Raw genomic sequence first — 16,182 nt, forward strand, 5'->3', positions numbered from 1 at the left:
ATGTGTTGCAGCACGAGCTCAGCTTTTTCACATTTCCCTTCGCAGGAATATATGTTTCATTGTGCTTCCTGCAACAAACCTAGTGATGCACAGACCCATAACAGACACTTAAAACAGGACTTTAGGCACGGTCATGTAGAAGATGACCATTGCTTAATAATTCTGCAAAGTACTTAGGTTTTGAGAAACCAATCTGACCTGCCTCTACACAACGACCTGCAAGAGAACAGAAAATTCTCATGAAAAATAGGGGGAAATGGGTCGAATTCTTCAGGATTACAACCAAAGCAATTCTCCGTTGTGCTGCCATTGTTGTAGTTCCGTGCTTGACTTTTTGTGGTTTTGACATTGTGATTAATATCCACGAATCTGAGAGCAAGAAATTACACCTACATAGGTTCTCAAGGCACAGCTAGAGAATTTGTGAAGAATGATCTATACACATTGGTCAAGAGCAATACAGTGGCCAAATTGATGAAGCACTGCACATGTTCAAACAGGTTGAAGCGGAGGGCCTGACTTAAGTATGACTTAAACGACGTTTCCTGATCTAAGAACCAATCAGAGTACATGAATAACCAACATCTGGTTCCTTTGATTGTGCAAAGCTACCCACCTTTAAGCCTTAAACCTCGACTTATGAAGGTGATGGCACTGCGGCTAAGTCGACGCGGACGAATCGGCTTTGAATGCCAAGGGTTGATTTAAAACTTTAGCTCCTAGAGCAGCTCATGTGAAAAAGGCAGTTACGAAGGATTGTCTTCGATTCAATGAGATCGACAAGTGCAGGAAAGAAACGAAAAATCCAAGCGGAAAATTCAGGCCAAATTATGTAAGGACACAACGTGTTCGCAGTGGCTGCAAAAGGCGGGTTTACACCCTCTCACGCGGGACAGGGCACAATTTTTTATTTTCAAAATTCAAACCAGGGGTCGTGGATGTTCGGTAAAAGACGCGTCACGGCACGAATAGAGGTTTTTGTCTTAAGAAATTTACGGGTTATATCATCAAGAGCACTTGCAAAGCTACCCACAAGGAGTTCCCACTTACAGATTTCGTCATGGCTCTGTCGTGGTAACGTTCACGAAGCTGCGATAATTTTTTTATTTTCCCACCATATTGTCACATGTTTTCAAACACGGTTGAGATTTGTTGTCCTAAGCTTTATCCCACAGCACAGAGTGTAAACTTGCCTTAACTTATAGCTCAAGATGCGATGATTCTACGAAATCGATGTGCTCATGTGAACTACAGGGAGGTAAACAAGGCACAACATGAAGACGTGCAAATTTACTTTGTCCTGGTCGTCGGTTTCGCTTGCTTTAGCATCTTGTATCTTGATGATGTCTGTTTCCAATGCAGACCACGGTGATGTGCAAAATCTCGTATGAATAGTAGGTCTCTTGGTATTAGGGCGCGGCTACCGTCGAGTGCACCTGATGCGACCATACCCTAACTCTTTCCTACTTTCAAGCAAACGATCCTTCGTTGCCTATCACCGTCGTCATAGCCCTAAGTAAGTTTAGGGGCGTCGTCGAGATCATCATCTTTCGTTCAAATCGTTGGTTTCATTTTTACTGGGTCTATGGTGTTCTGCCAGATTATCCCCCCAATCAGACTTTCACACTCTGCACCACGCCCGAGTTGAAAGTAACTCTTGGCATGCACAAGTTTCGTTGCATCTTTTGCTTCAAAGTTTTGATTAAACGTTCGCTTCAATGGCCCTAAGAGTACAATTTTCCAAGAGAGGACAAATTCAATAGTCTGAAGAACTCGTAGTCTGTGTATGCGTATTTCGACATGCCCCGATTTTTGCCTCAATTCTGACTCATGATCACATTGGAGTGCAGTTCGAAATTGAGTGCTGAGGAGCTTCCAAAGATCGAAGATTACAGCATTGGTGCGGGGGTCTTCGTTGTTTTGGGTTGCTGGAGTATGATACGTGTTTTCTTGCGACGCGGATGATTCTTCGATTGCTGCAGTGATCATTATTGGGTACTATTCTCTGGGCTGTTGGGGCTGAGCTTTCGTGGTTATTTACCGCGTTTTGAAGAGCCCCCTTCAGGAATTGAGAACGCGATGGGGAAAGTAGTTTTACAGGGCGAAGCAGCGGAATGGAGCTCTGTTGCTGTTGTTCTTTCTGCAGCAGGATAATAGAATAAGGATGACAAACTTTGAGAGGGTTCTCAAGGTTTTTTACTTTTGGAGTTGCGATGGTTCGTTCCGGAGAATTGCAGGAGAAATCTAGAGTATGAGGGGCCTAGATTGAAGTTAGACATATTCATTCGAAGTTTTTGGCTGCTGTGTAAGAGAAGTGATCATCATGGGACGCACTCCCATGAGCGGAGGCACTGCCTTCCGATTTCTACCTGCAGAGGTACTGCTCTGTGGACTCTACATTCTATCTTTTTGGGTTGCAAACATCATATTTGTTGACTGTTCATTGCGCCGACGGGGGCATTATGTTGGGTTAACTTATCTGCTCAAGTTTGCAATTAATCGTGAAAAATAACTCAATTCTTATCTTATAATCAGCATCTCGTTTAAGTGAAACCTCAGCCTGGATGATTCCACACTTTCGCGAAATTTTCAGCATTTCCCCCGATTAAAAGGGACTCGGGAATGTACTTCATGAACATATTGTTTAAAATACTAAGAAGTTGATCTTAATTATCTTCATGTCATTGACATTCAAGTTTTAGTTATAACAAACTTCCTCTTTTGGAAATATATACACTGACGTAGCTATCTTCTATCGCACTATCTTCCGTCTTAAGTCACTATGCAAGTTCAAAGTGAAATAAACCATTCACCGTGACCGATTTTTCGTGGCGGCGCTGCAGTGTTAGATTGCTTTGTACATATTGATTCACCTTTTAATTCTGTCAATGGTTGTCTGGTTGGATCCTATTAGGTCGCAGATATGGAGAAAGCTCTTGATGCAAGCAATGGGGCAACCCCAGCCCGTAGCATTGTTGAGACACTTGCAGATAAGTTCACGTACGTCTCTATTACTTCCCTATTTTAAAAATGGAGCTGAATAAAAATATTTCATAAAATGCTTCAATATTTTGAGTGGTAATAGATTTTCATGTGTGATGATGTTCGATGTATTGTACTAGATAGGTCATAGTTTGTAATTTATTTATATGAAAGCGATTTTCTCTTCGCACCCTGATGGTAATTGTTTGTGTTTGACCAGTAACTCTTCTGAGCGTAGCGGTCAAAGGCCAGTTCAATGGAAGCAGGTTTGTTTCTTTTCAATTTGTGTCATTTTTCGCAAACAAACCCAGATACACAGTTTTGCACCAGTGTTATTTGGTTCTCCTATGCCACAAGATTGGTTTCTAGAGGCTAGTTAAACATGTACTTAAACATATTAATTTGGCAAAGATAAGCGTCTCCACTTGAGCGTTTAGCCTCAATATTTGTTCACAGAAATGCCTTGGGTTTGAGCAGGTGTGGAATTGGTTCCAAAATCGGCGGCATGCTCAGAAAGCTAAGATTGACAAGCTCAAAGGTGTTGGGCCAGGTGGAGAGACACCTTCTGCTGCAAAATCGGTTGTTGTGGCAGGACCAAGTAAGTGGGTCTTTATAAGCAATAAATTGGTTTCAATGCACACTTATGTGTTTTGTCTACGATCTTTTGACAATCACTACTTTTGCCGCGTGATATTATAATGATGTTAGGGTGTATGGTATAAGATCGCATTGATGATTTATCAGGTCATTTTAAGTAGGTCATCATGCTGGTTACCGTTAGACTGTGTATACTTGTTGATCGTGTTAATGTTATTACAGGTGCTGCCAAAAAACCAAACGTCCATGTGCCAATGGATTTTGAAGCCAAGTCAGCTAGAGATGGTGCATGGTATGTGTTCTCTCTCTCTCTCGCTCACACACACACACACACACACACACACACACACACTGTTATCAACCAATACCGACAGACTACTGTTAATAGTATGCAAATAGTACAGTATTAACAGTAGTCTTCACTTAGCGAGCATTGATGAGGGGTTGGTAAATTGGTATGCAGGTATGATGTTTCGGCCTTTATTAACAAGCGTACAGGTGAGAATGGTGAACCAGAAGTGCGGGTTAGGTTTGCTGGATTTGGGTCTGAAGAAGATGAGTGGGTCAATATTGCAACTGCAGTTCGTCAACGATCACTTCCCTGTGAGACAACCGAGTGCGTGGCAGTGCTGCCTGGTGATTTGATCCTGTGTTTTCAGGTAGGTGCACAAAAGTCATTGACTATTTTAGATATTGTTGCCCTTGAAATTTTCTTTTTTTTAATGAAATTAGCACGTTATTGTTGAGTGCACGTTACAATCGTGCACAAGCGTCATTTTTTCTACTGCAACGATATATGTGTTCAGTGCTAGGATGGTCTGAATATTTCTGACCAAGCATGTCTGATCTAGTGAAGTTTTCCTCTGCCGCAAAACTTCATGAAAATGATTCAGAATTATTTAATTCTTTCTTACTGGTGCAGGAGGGCAGTGAGCAGGCTTTGTACTTCGATGCGGACATTTTGGACGTACAAAGACGCAGACACGACGTACGTGGTTGTCGGTGCCGTTTCTGGGTTCGCTATCGTCACGATCAAACAGAGGTAGTACCAGATTTTATTTTACTTTTATCCCAGTTGGAATCCTTTGAAGTCCAGTAATACTTAACATCCATGTTTCCTTCTAAGATAACTTCTTGCACTTGGCACTATTGTTTCTAATGTACGTAGATTCTCCAGTTCGTGTGAAATCTTCATTTCACCTCGGTTCTTCTTTATTTGTGGCAACAGCTATTAAATATCGGCTAGTCTAAATTATTCAAGTATCAACAATTTGTGTGAAGCAGTGGTGTTGACTATGTACTGCAATTCATTTCAGGAGGTTGTGCCACTTAGGAAAGTTTGTCGAAGACCTGAAACAGAGCAGCGCCTTCAGCAGGCCAGGGAAGCGAATGCGTCCAGCAATAAGTTCCCCAACAAAGACATTGTTGTTGAAGCTTCATCAAGGCCATTGAACGGGACCCCAAATACCATCGCTGCACCACCAATGCCTCTAACTACACCAGCCACACCTTTACAACTCAGCGCTGCTTTCACTGCAACGCCATTACCAGGCGCTTCTTCCAATTTCCACACACCCATCCAACCAGGCACAACCACTCCAGGATTAACTCCCGTTCAGCCGCTTCCGATGCAGCCGCTCAATACTCCAGACGTTAAGTCTTCAATCCCTCACCAAGCTCCTCCTTCAAATACTGCCGCTACGCATCAAGGCACTACTCCTGTTCCCGCCGTTTCTGCCTCTCAGGGACTTTTACCGAGTGCGCCAACTGCTGCAGTTACACAACCCATGGCTTCAACCTCTGCTCAGCAGCAGACTACTACAAGTATCGAAAGTAGTCTTGCTCACCAATTGAGCATTTCTGCCCCTGCCCAGCACCATGCTCCTCCGGTTAGTAATGCAGTTGAACCAGCTCAACAGCAGCTTGCTGCAGATGTTGCAGTCATCAAGCCTGGTGTCTCTAGAGCTTCCGATGAAGAAGCCGTTGCAAGCACTGGAGTCCCTGAAATAGATAACGTGGATAGTGTAAAGCCAACTCTAGCAGTTGAACAAACTGGGCCTTCGACCGTGACTCAAGTGGATTCTTCTACAACTGTTGGTCTTTCAACGGGCACATCTGGGGGAACTACACCTAAGGAAGAGGAGAAACCTTTGGCGGGTAAAACCTAGTGTTCATTACCTGTGTTTGAATTTACTAGTTAACGTTTTATCTGTGGCTGCATCGAGTAGCAATCTTCCTCAGTAAGTAGAACCAACAAGAACTGATGGATTCTCCGATCCTCAAGATTTGTGAAGTATGCAGCCTGTTGGACCCTGCAGGGTACATGACTGAATCTTTCGGCTAAGGCGAACGGCCTTGGCTAGCTGACTTTTTTGCAAGCCCGTGTAGCTTTCTCAATGGTCGTTTAGCGGTGTCTCTAGAGATCACAGAGATGTGGTTTTGTGTACTTAAGCAGAGATTGCTTTGAGTAGGGTAGTGCATTTTATGGTTAGCATAACTGAATAGGGTAGCTCGACTCTTCGTCACAACTTGCAGCTGCTTTGGTTCATTTTGTACTTGGTCGATTGTGAAGTAAAGATTGGTTGCCTTAACGTTTGTGCACTTGCTTGAGAACCTGTGGCTTTTTCTTGCCTCTGGCGTCTGACTTGCTTGTGTGTCGTGAAATTCCTGCCCCACAAGTCATGAATCCCCCGGCCGACACCTATCCACTACCGTATGTTGTGTTCCAGCAATCAGACATCTGAGGCTGAGGTGCAGCTATCTTGGGAATGAATGTATTGCTGCTCTCACCTAGGTCAGCTGCTATTGTACGTTCAGCGAATCAATTGTATTAGAGATAAATTATCCTACAAGTTACTGAACAGTGCAGAAAAATTAAGACATGTAGGTTGGAGATTCTGATTTTTTGTCTGCTCGAGACCGGATGGTTTACTCACGTAGAGAGAAGTTGGATTAGTACCCAGATGTACTGAAGTAGCACAAGCTGCGACATAGGTCATGCAAGCTATAAATACTATTCCACCGTCCTACAATTATTGAAGATCTTTCCGAGAATAAAAAATCATTAGTTTTCATAGAATAACAAACTATAGGCAAGATTAGCGTTGTTCATTCAATTGTATGTAAAGCTACTCTGAGAACCGCTGAAGAATGATTCTGTTCAATTCGCTTCAGAAGTAATATGCACTTTCAACATGTACATTGGTCTTTGTGTGCCCTCCAGTGGTCCTAAATTGATTGGGCGAGATTATCAAACAGGAGCACATCAGTAAGCTGAACGAAAGTTCGCACAAGATTCACAACAGAAGAATGAGGGGACTTTTCAACGGAGATGTTCGTAGTGAAAAGTTGACAGATCCTCTCGAATAAAACCGAATGTGTGAATCTAGCTTCCTGGCACACCCCATCGGAAGCTTTAGGGAAAAAATTCCACCAACCATTCTAGTACCTGGAAGGCTTTAGTGGTGACTTCCAGCATAGAATGTGCCATAAAATGAAGAGCTTGGAAGTTTTGCAGGTCAACCTTGCAACAATATTTGTCAGTGCACTTGAGCCACTGGTGGGCAAACTTCACGTACTGTTATAATGATCTACCCTTACAGTTTCACACACTGTAGAATACAGTGATATCAAGGAATATGTTACCTACTTTACCAGCACCAAGCCGCCGAGGAAATTATCCATTACCAACCAAGCCTCTGTGGTGTCCAGATGTGCCTCATAGACTGAGGTCAAGTTGGCTCCTGACGCTCTATCACCCAAGAAGGTGGAGACAATAATTCGCATTCGCAACAGCCACTATCCTACGTATGCAAAAATGGAAGACAAAGGTTTGTAATCAGTTTAAGTGAACAGATCGAATCTTATATCTGAAACATAACTTAAATCTTGACAAGATTGGACTCAGAAAGTTAGATGTATGAACACTTACTGGCTTACACAATTTGTGCAGCAGTTAATCGCATTGTGGGATTTTGAAAACCACTTCTTTGCCAACTCCTCTGCCTTCGTCCACGTTGAGGAATCCGAACTTGAAGTTTTTGATCTATTTTGGAGTGGGCACGGGTTTCTACGAGTAATATGACTTCTGACGAGGTGCGTAATTATCGATACGCTTGCATTTGTGTCTCCATTATGATTTTGTAATTGTTTGAGCGGTATTGCGAATGTAGGGCTATGCATTGATTGAATATAAAATAAGAAAGGAGGCTCAGGGAGCAATTGCTAACATGAATGAAAAACAGTTGCTAACTCAAACCATATCTGTGAACTGGGCCTTCAGTAGTGGCCCACTTCATTGTCGCAATGTTTGAAGAAGCTGTGATTCTTATCTTTGTTTCTCTTGCAGTGATTGATATCTAATGTTTTAATTTTTACATCCGTTTTGTTTGTAAAGAGCTTATTCTTATATCTTTTGGTGCTGTGGTAGATCTCCTCGAGGTGATCACATGTCCCGCAGCCCTACACGAAGTCGGTTTTGAGTCCCCAGTACATGTCCATGGCATGAAAGGTTAAGTCTACTTCGGAACTGTTGATTCCGACATGGAGGTATGCAAAGAAAGTCAATTGTTAATTACTATTCAAGTAACGTGATAAGAACATTCATTTCTAGGTGAAGGACACCTGTTTGTAAGTCAATTCTCAGCCTTACAACGCTGCTTTTGAATATGTGTTTTTAAATTGTGAAAGAATCATTGATGGTGTATTTTGTGCAATCTTGTACAGCTCTGACTTTTGTCTTTGATTACATCACGTTACTCATTTAAAATGTGTTCTTCTTTTGCAAGTCATTCTCTAATTTGGGTACTTTTCCTTATGTCTTCTTTTATTTTTTTATATTTTTGTTTGGAGTATCGATGCTTTTCAAGCGATTGGTGCTTATTGGTTACATTCTCAACTCAGCTGGGACCACCATAATTATCTCTTGGTCTTGGTTTCGTCACCTCAATCTTGGTGTTCCTGCGTGTTCTCCCATTGACCATGCACCCAATTTTTTGAAATTTGAAATCACGTTATGCTTGATTCAATTATTGATGTGCAGCTAATAATCATCTTTTTAATTATGATCTCGATCTCCAAAATTAGACATTATTCAAATTAGAATCTCTTAATTTGATAATTCTTCAGCAATTTTCTCAACCAAGAAATAACAACGTTAAGTGTGGATGTCGAAATTTAGAATGTAATTTTTTTATTGGTTTTAATCATTGGTGGTTTTTCTGCATGTTATGCACTGTCAATACTTTTGATGTGCTTAAAAGCAGTTTATAAGATTTTATAAGACTCAATTTACAGTTGATGTCAAGTTTTTGTCAAACTTTAAATCAAATAAAATCAAGTGATTTGCAAACCAGTTCTGTAGCAATATGTGTCCTTCATACAAATAAAAATGTACATGAGATGCCTTCAGAAGATGTGATAGAATAATATTTCTAATAATATCTAGACAAACCAAATATAATATATATTTCTAATTTTGGATCAATAATATGGATAATATAGTATCATCATTTATATTCTATATTTTTATTGTAGTTGAAGTCTTCAATGTTTGAATAATGTTTGAATAAATATAAGCACACTTTGTAATGCAATGTATAGAAAGGCATGACATGACTTAGAAGAATCCTAAAATGTACAATTATGAAAGCAGCTCTAAAAATTGATTTTTATAACATCCTTTCTTTCTCAACCACAGTTACTAAAACAAAAAATTAGAATTTGAAGAAGAAAGCAATCAAAACTATTATCAATACCATCAACTCCATGTCTATCCATGAACCACTTCTTCATGCCAATAGAAATGTATACAAGACTCCGTGAGGATTATACATCAAACCTTATTCCAAATACTTTTAATAGTTGCTATAATACATATGCTATGGCAAATTTTTCTTACAAGCTATAAGAAAAAACTCTCTAAGCTTTCAACCCTAATAAATGAAGCTTTAACTTGCAATATGACTAATTCAATAATTATAGTAACTATGGAAACAATAAAAGTAATACATGAGGAAGGAATTAGTTGTTGCATTGTTAGGGTGAATGTTGCAACTATACTAAGGTGAAATTCCATTTGTTGTGATGGAAAAGCATTTTGTAGATAGGTAGCTTTATGTATTGCTTTTGATTTTGGCAGTTGGAAGCTAGTTTTAGGATAAAATTTGTCAAGTCCTTGTGTTGTTGCATTTATATTGGGAGCTTCATCTCATAAAATCAAATAAACTTTTATAATTTATATTAAGTATAAATATCTATTATATAAAATAACATGGATATAATATAAAGAAACTAAGAAAGTTTCTAATTAGCTAAGCATAGAAACATGGGAATATAAAAATAAGGAAAGATAGATTAATAAGTGAATACATATTGGAGGCACATTAATAAAACCATATGCAAGATATCATTTATTCAAAATTTTAATATTTGCATTGGATATTTTCCTTTTTGTTCACATGCTTACAGAATGTGAGAATCTGTTTTGTCAATTCTATCTTATTTTTCTATATGTCTTACTAAATGGAGTTTTCTAAGGCTCTTGTAAGATGATGCAATGAGGAATCCATCAAATTTATAATTTATACGATTATGCTTTAAGAATGTCTGAGCATTGCCAACAATGAAGTTGGCGTTGTATCACGGACATATGCATTTATTCCAATAGTTACTTATATGATTAGGTAGAATTAGGTAAATATAAATTAATTTCATAAAGTCTTCTAAAAAATATTCTTAGAAGCTTTCTAAATGTGGTTTTGACTTTAGATGTATTTGTAAGATAGAAACTTGGCTAATAAGTTAACTACGTATTGATAGCTTATAGAACAAGTCAATTCCATGTTATAGCTTGTGAAACAAGTTAACTATGTGGTGCATACATAGATAACTTGCCTTGCAAGTTAAGATATGAAGCTAACAAAGTCAACATGTTTTAGAGGTCCTATATGACATTGCCACGTAGCTCCTAGTTAAGAGTATATATGAAGGCAAGAGTGAAGCCTTCTTCACTCTTGTCAATGCTTTTCTAGTTTTTAGTCTTATTTCAAGACTTTCTAGTCTTTATGTTTTTAGTAATAGCCATTTTAATTTAATATTATATCACCTTTTGAATGACTTTTTAATTTTTTTTAGTGACACAAGAGTATATTGAGGATTTTCTTTCTTCGAGATTGATATTCTTGATAGTTTAACAAAAATACTAATATACTATTTTAATCTTATTTTAGAAATAAGTAGATTAACTCACTTCTATTGTTGTATTTTGAAGGTTACAAACTACTTATTTTTAAATAAAATATCTTATTTTCTAAAATTAATTTTTTTCTTAAAAAGAATGGATTATCCTTCTTTGTAGAAATTTTTATTAGAAGATTTGGATTACCCTCTTTTAATTTAACTTTTTGAATTTGTTTGAGTTGTCTATGGAAGGAAAGATTATAGATGCTACTCTTAGTGGAAGTGAGAATAGATTTGCAACTATTGCAGATCTTCATGAGCTTGTCAAGACTCTAAAAGTAGAAATTTCATGTATTCTTAGCATGAATCATAGAAGTACTATGCCTATGCCTATAGAAGAAGTTTAGAGTCTGCAACAAGAAGTTGTGCAGTTGAAGGAAGCAAGTAGATTAATATTACAATCAAATCTAGGAAATTTTGTTTCTACAAATATGTTCGAGACAAGGATTAGTATGCTTGAGAAGTTTGATGGAATAAGATCAAAATTTTAAAGATTTTTACAAGAAGTCAAGCTCTATCCAAGGTTGCATCCTTTCTAATACTCAGATGGATTTACTCAAGTTGGATTCATAGGCAAACTTCTATCAGGAAGTGCTCTCTCTTGGTTTGCACCTTTAATGGAAAAAGATTCACTACTCCTTTATGATTTGAATTCATTCTTAGAAGTGTTTACAGCCACATTTAGAAAAAGTAATTGAAAAAGAATAGCAGAGACCAAGCTCTTATCTTTATGGATAAGATCATGATCAGCCACCATATATGTTGCTAAATTCCAAAATCTTACTTGCAACATGGACTGGAATGATAAAGCCTTTATTAATCACTTTTGATATGGATTGAAGGATAATGTCAAAGACTTGTTATTGACAATGCCAAAGACAAAATCTTTGGAATAATTTATTCCTTAAGCCATTGCATATGACAATCAATTATTTGAAAGATGTCAAGAACAAAGATATGACTAGAGAGAAATAAATCAAATAATGATGGCAGTTCCTAAGTTTTTAAAAACTTATTTATCAAAGCCAAAACCAATGCAAATTGATGCAATACATTTTAAATCTCTTACAAGGCAAGAAAAGAGTTGACAACATTAAGAGGACTTATGCTTATATTATGGAGAAGCTAAATATGTTGCTCAACATTATCCAAAGAAACAACGCAATTACAAAATAAGAAGCACGATTGTCAAAGAAGACAATGTGTTGAAAAATAATTTGCTCTAGCTAGAATAGACATAGTGCGGCTGGAATTATATGCAACATGTAATAAACGTCGTATTTTTTCCTCTGATCCCTCATCTTGTTTTAAAATAAAAGTTTGTTTAGGACCAAAAAATCACAAAGTCTTAGCCTTATTGGATTCAGGAGCCTCAGCTTGTTTTATAAATGAAGACTTTGTCAAGAAACAAGATATATCTTTAGTTAAGAAAATCAAACCTGTACATGTAGAAGTAACAGATGGACGTTTATTATCTTCTGGAGATGTTACACATGAAATTATTCTTGTAGAAGTAGCAATTAGTAGTCATAATAGTTTAATAATATTTAATGTGATTAAATTTCCTTCCAATCTAATTATTTCAGGATTATTCTCATTAAAAAGATATAATCCTTAGATAGACTAGATTTTTCACAATCTTAATTTCTTCCATAGTTTAGTCCAAGGTCCTGTAAGGCAAATAGAAATCTATAAGTTTAGTATATCCAAATCCTTATTGATAGGTGCGAGAACTTTCATGCATGTTGTAAATGATGGGCCATCTTTTGCTTTATATGCCACACCCATTGCTGATGGTGAGAAGATATCAAGACGATATTCCTAGCTAGTATCAAGATTTTTAAGTCGTTTTTGAAAAAAAAAATTTAAATATTCTTTTGAAGCTTCATCTTTATGATTGTACCATCTATCTTTAAGAAAGAACTCAATGACCATTTGGATCAATCTATAACCTAACACAAAATGAGTTGGTTTTATTCAAAGAGTATATTGATGAAAACTTGGTTAAGAACTTTATATGCCATTCTAAATCTCCAATTGATGCTTCTATTTTATTTGTGAAGAAAAAAGACATATCTGTGCGAATGTATGTAGATTATTGAGGATTTAACAAGCTCATCATTAAGAATAGGTATCCTCTATCTTTGATTTTAGAATTTTTTGATCAACTAAAACAAGCAAAGATCTATACAAAAACAGATATATGAGGAGCATATAATCTGGTTTGCATTAAAGAAAGAGATGAATGGAAGACTGTTTTCCGAACTAGTTATCAATATTTTGAATATAATGTCATGCTTTTTGGACTCACAAATACACCAGTTCTTTTCCAACATCTAATGAATGATATCTTTTGTAAGTTTCTTGATGATTTTATTATCTGTTATTTAGATGATATTTTAATCTATTCTAAGAATACAAAAGAACATGAAGTTTATGTTCATTGTATGTTATAAAAATTAAAAGATGTAGGATTATATGCAAAGATAGAAAAGTGTGTATTCCACACTTCTCAAATTGACTTTTTAAGATACATCATTTCCAATGAAGGTCTTATGATAGATCCAAAGAAGATCCAAACTATCATAGATTGGAAGATCCCAAAAACAGTACGAGATGTCTAATGATTTTAAGCTTTGTTAATTATTACCAAATATTTATCAAGAACTTTTTTCAAATTGTAGCTCCACTTACACATTTGACTTGTAAAAAAAACTTGAGTGGAATAAAGAAGCCAAAGCATCATTTGTTGTTTTAAAGAAAGAATTTACTTATGCACTAACTTTGTATCACGCTGACTTTTCTAAGGCATTCTTTATAGAAACAAATGCATCAGACTTTGCCTTGAGTGTAATATTATTATAAATGGGAACAGATGACAAAATCCATCTAGTAGCTTTTGATTCCGAGAAATTTTTAGCAGCTAAAATTAACTATGAGATCCATGATAAAGATTCATTTCAAGAACAACATCATTATCTAGAAGGCACTTCAAGTCGAATCAAATATATATATATATATATATATATATATATATTATAAGAATCTTGAGTATTTCATGTCGGCACATATTTTGAATCATTCCGAAGCTTGTTGGAGCATGTCATTATTAAGATTTGATTTTAAGATCACATATTGACCTAGAAAACAATAAGGTTTATCAGATGCTCTTTCTAGATGTTTTTATCTTGCACCAAAAGAAGGAGACATATCTTTTGATCAATAAAAAATAATCCTCTTCAAGAAAACGTATTTTCACCTTTGAGCAATAAAATCAACATTGACTATTGATTCAACCTTTGTCAAATAAATTCAATCAAGTATGTCCTCTGATCCTTTGTCTTCCCACTATGGAATATTAGTCCTATCCAAAGAGGGTAGTGCATCCAAGCATAAATGTAACAAAAGTCATAGGAGTATTGAAGATCATTTTTGTTTTCTTCATCATTTAATATTGATTGTAATATTGTTTGTGATTTAAGCTTGTTTATTCTTTCACTGCAAATCTTATAGCAATATTGTACTTTTAATATGGAACTTTGTCTTGAATCCAAAAAAAATAATTCTTGACAATCTTAAGAATAGAAAATAAGTAACATACTTATGGACATCCATTTATATAAATTTTATTACAAATCTTTCAATCTTAAGCTTATACGACTTTGTATTTGTAATAGCAAATTATTTCACAAAAATGTCTTATTTTATATAAGTAAAAAAACTATCACACATAAAAAAATAATTAGATACTTTCTTGATAATATTTATTTCTATCATGGATTATCAAAGGTTATTATATCAAATAAAAGAATTTAATTTCTATCTATATTTAAAAGATTTTTTTTAAAGAAATTATAGATAAAAAAACTATTTTTGTTCCTTTGTCTTCAAACTAATTGATAAATAAATGAAGTAATTAAATATTAGAGCAATATTTGAGATATACGATCAACTACTATTATGATGATTAGACAACTCTTTTCTATTGGCAGAGTTTGCCTAAAGTAACATGATACATTTTTCTACATAATAATTATTTTTCTATGATAATTATAATTATTATACAAAATTTTAGATTTTAGACTTTTCTATGATAGAAGATTTGGTAAATTATTAATCAAAACCACACAAAGAAATGAAGAAATAATTAAATGAAACTTAAGTTAATTAAAGATCAATGCATATATTTAATGCAAGAAACAACCTCAAGTCTATGTTGGCAATAAGGTCTTATTACTTTGTTGTAATATCAAGACTAATTACTCTTCAATATTTAAAACCACCAATATTTTTTAGTTATTAATTAAAAATATTTTTTTGTATCAAAATAACTAAGACTTAAAAAAATCATGTTATAATTATAATATTTTTAAGTGTATAGATCCTAAAGATATCTATTAAAGTCATATAATAAAGTAGATCTTCTTTACATTCATATTCTTTAGCAAGCTTAAATAAATCTTTATTATTACTTATAATTTCTTTTATATTTATATAATATATATATATATATATATATATATATAACTTTTTACTTAGAATAAAACCTTCATTCATTTGCTTCTAATTAAAGTGATTTTAATAAAATTTTATAGATAAAAATTGGACCTAATATAATATATATATATAAATTAAAAAATTTACTTAGTCTTCTCAACTTATGTAAATATTTCATTTCTAATAAGTTTTTTTTAATGGTAAACCTATCTTAGATTAATCTTTAATAAATATTTGATAAAAGATTATAAAACTATAAAAAAAACTATACATCTTATATTGATATTGGTGTCTTTGACTCTAATATAGATCTTATGTTCTTTACATTTAAAAAAATCCTATTATTAAAGATAATGTAGTCTATTAATGGCATATAAATGAGGCACTTCTCTAATTTGGCATAAAATCTTCTTTTTCATTACTTTTTCAATACCAATTGATATATTTTTTATAATCTTCATTTCTCTTCTAATATGTCCAAACGTCATTTAAATAAACAACTACATAATCATCCAAATATTTCTTCAAGTTGAAAGGCATAATATGTACTTTTTCCTTCACTCTAATCTCTTACGAAGACCATCCAACCTTGCCATGTAAGTTTGCTCCCCACCGTTGCTACTGCTGTTCTCTCGGCCCGTCTTTCCGTGGCCGCAGTGCACTCTTTTGCCTCTCACCCTTTGCTCTGCAGTGCGTCCGTGTCGCCTCTATTTGTTTGTTTCGTTGCTTCGTCTGTCACGCCGAGTATGGTTTTGCTTCTACGCGCTCTCCCTCTTTTTGTCGCGAGCAATATTGTCCTCTGTCGGTATCGTCTACCAGCACTTGTCTACAGTGCCAGAAATCGCCTGCATCTGGAACGCTACAGAT

The 16,182-nt window shown here is 35.5% G+C and overlaps 1 protein-coding gene across 5 annotated transcripts; it reads left to right on the forward strand.

The window, feature by feature from the left end:
- The first annotated feature begins 908 nt into the window (after positions 1-908).
- On the forward strand, positions 909-6,170 carry LOC112273649 (protein SAWADEE HOMEODOMAIN HOMOLOG 2). 5 transcript variants are annotated; one of them, XM_090245325.1, is made up of 9 exons: positions 909-1,074; positions 1,851-2,377; positions 2,915-3,000; positions 3,203-3,248; positions 3,460-3,580; positions 3,802-3,871; positions 4,043-4,238; positions 4,502-4,621; positions 4,896-6,170. In XM_090245325.1, the coding sequence occupies exons 2-9, from the start codon at positions 2,324-2,326 to the stop codon at positions 5,745-5,747; spliced, it is 1,545 nt and encodes a 514-aa protein (XP_090101451.1). In that variant the 5' UTR covers positions 909-1,074; positions 1,851-2,323; the 3' UTR covers positions 5,748-6,170. The 5 variants fall into 5 exon arrangements, with proteins under 5 accessions (XP_090101451.1, XP_090101453.1, XP_090101450.1 ...); XM_090245327.1 differs by lacking the exon at positions 909-1,074 and adding an exon at positions 1,125-1,258; XM_090245324.1 differs by lacking the exon at positions 909-1,074 and adding an exon at positions 1,321-1,516.
- Positions 6,171-16,182: the final 10,012 nt, after the last annotated feature.

Source organism: Physcomitrium patens, chromosome 20, assembly GCF_059467195.1.
Source record: "Physcomitrium patens ecotype Gransden chromosome 20, ASM5946719v1, whole genome shotgun sequence".
NCBI classification, from domain to species: domain Eukaryota; kingdom Viridiplantae; phylum Streptophyta; class Bryopsida; order Funariales; family Funariaceae; genus Physcomitrium; species Physcomitrium patens.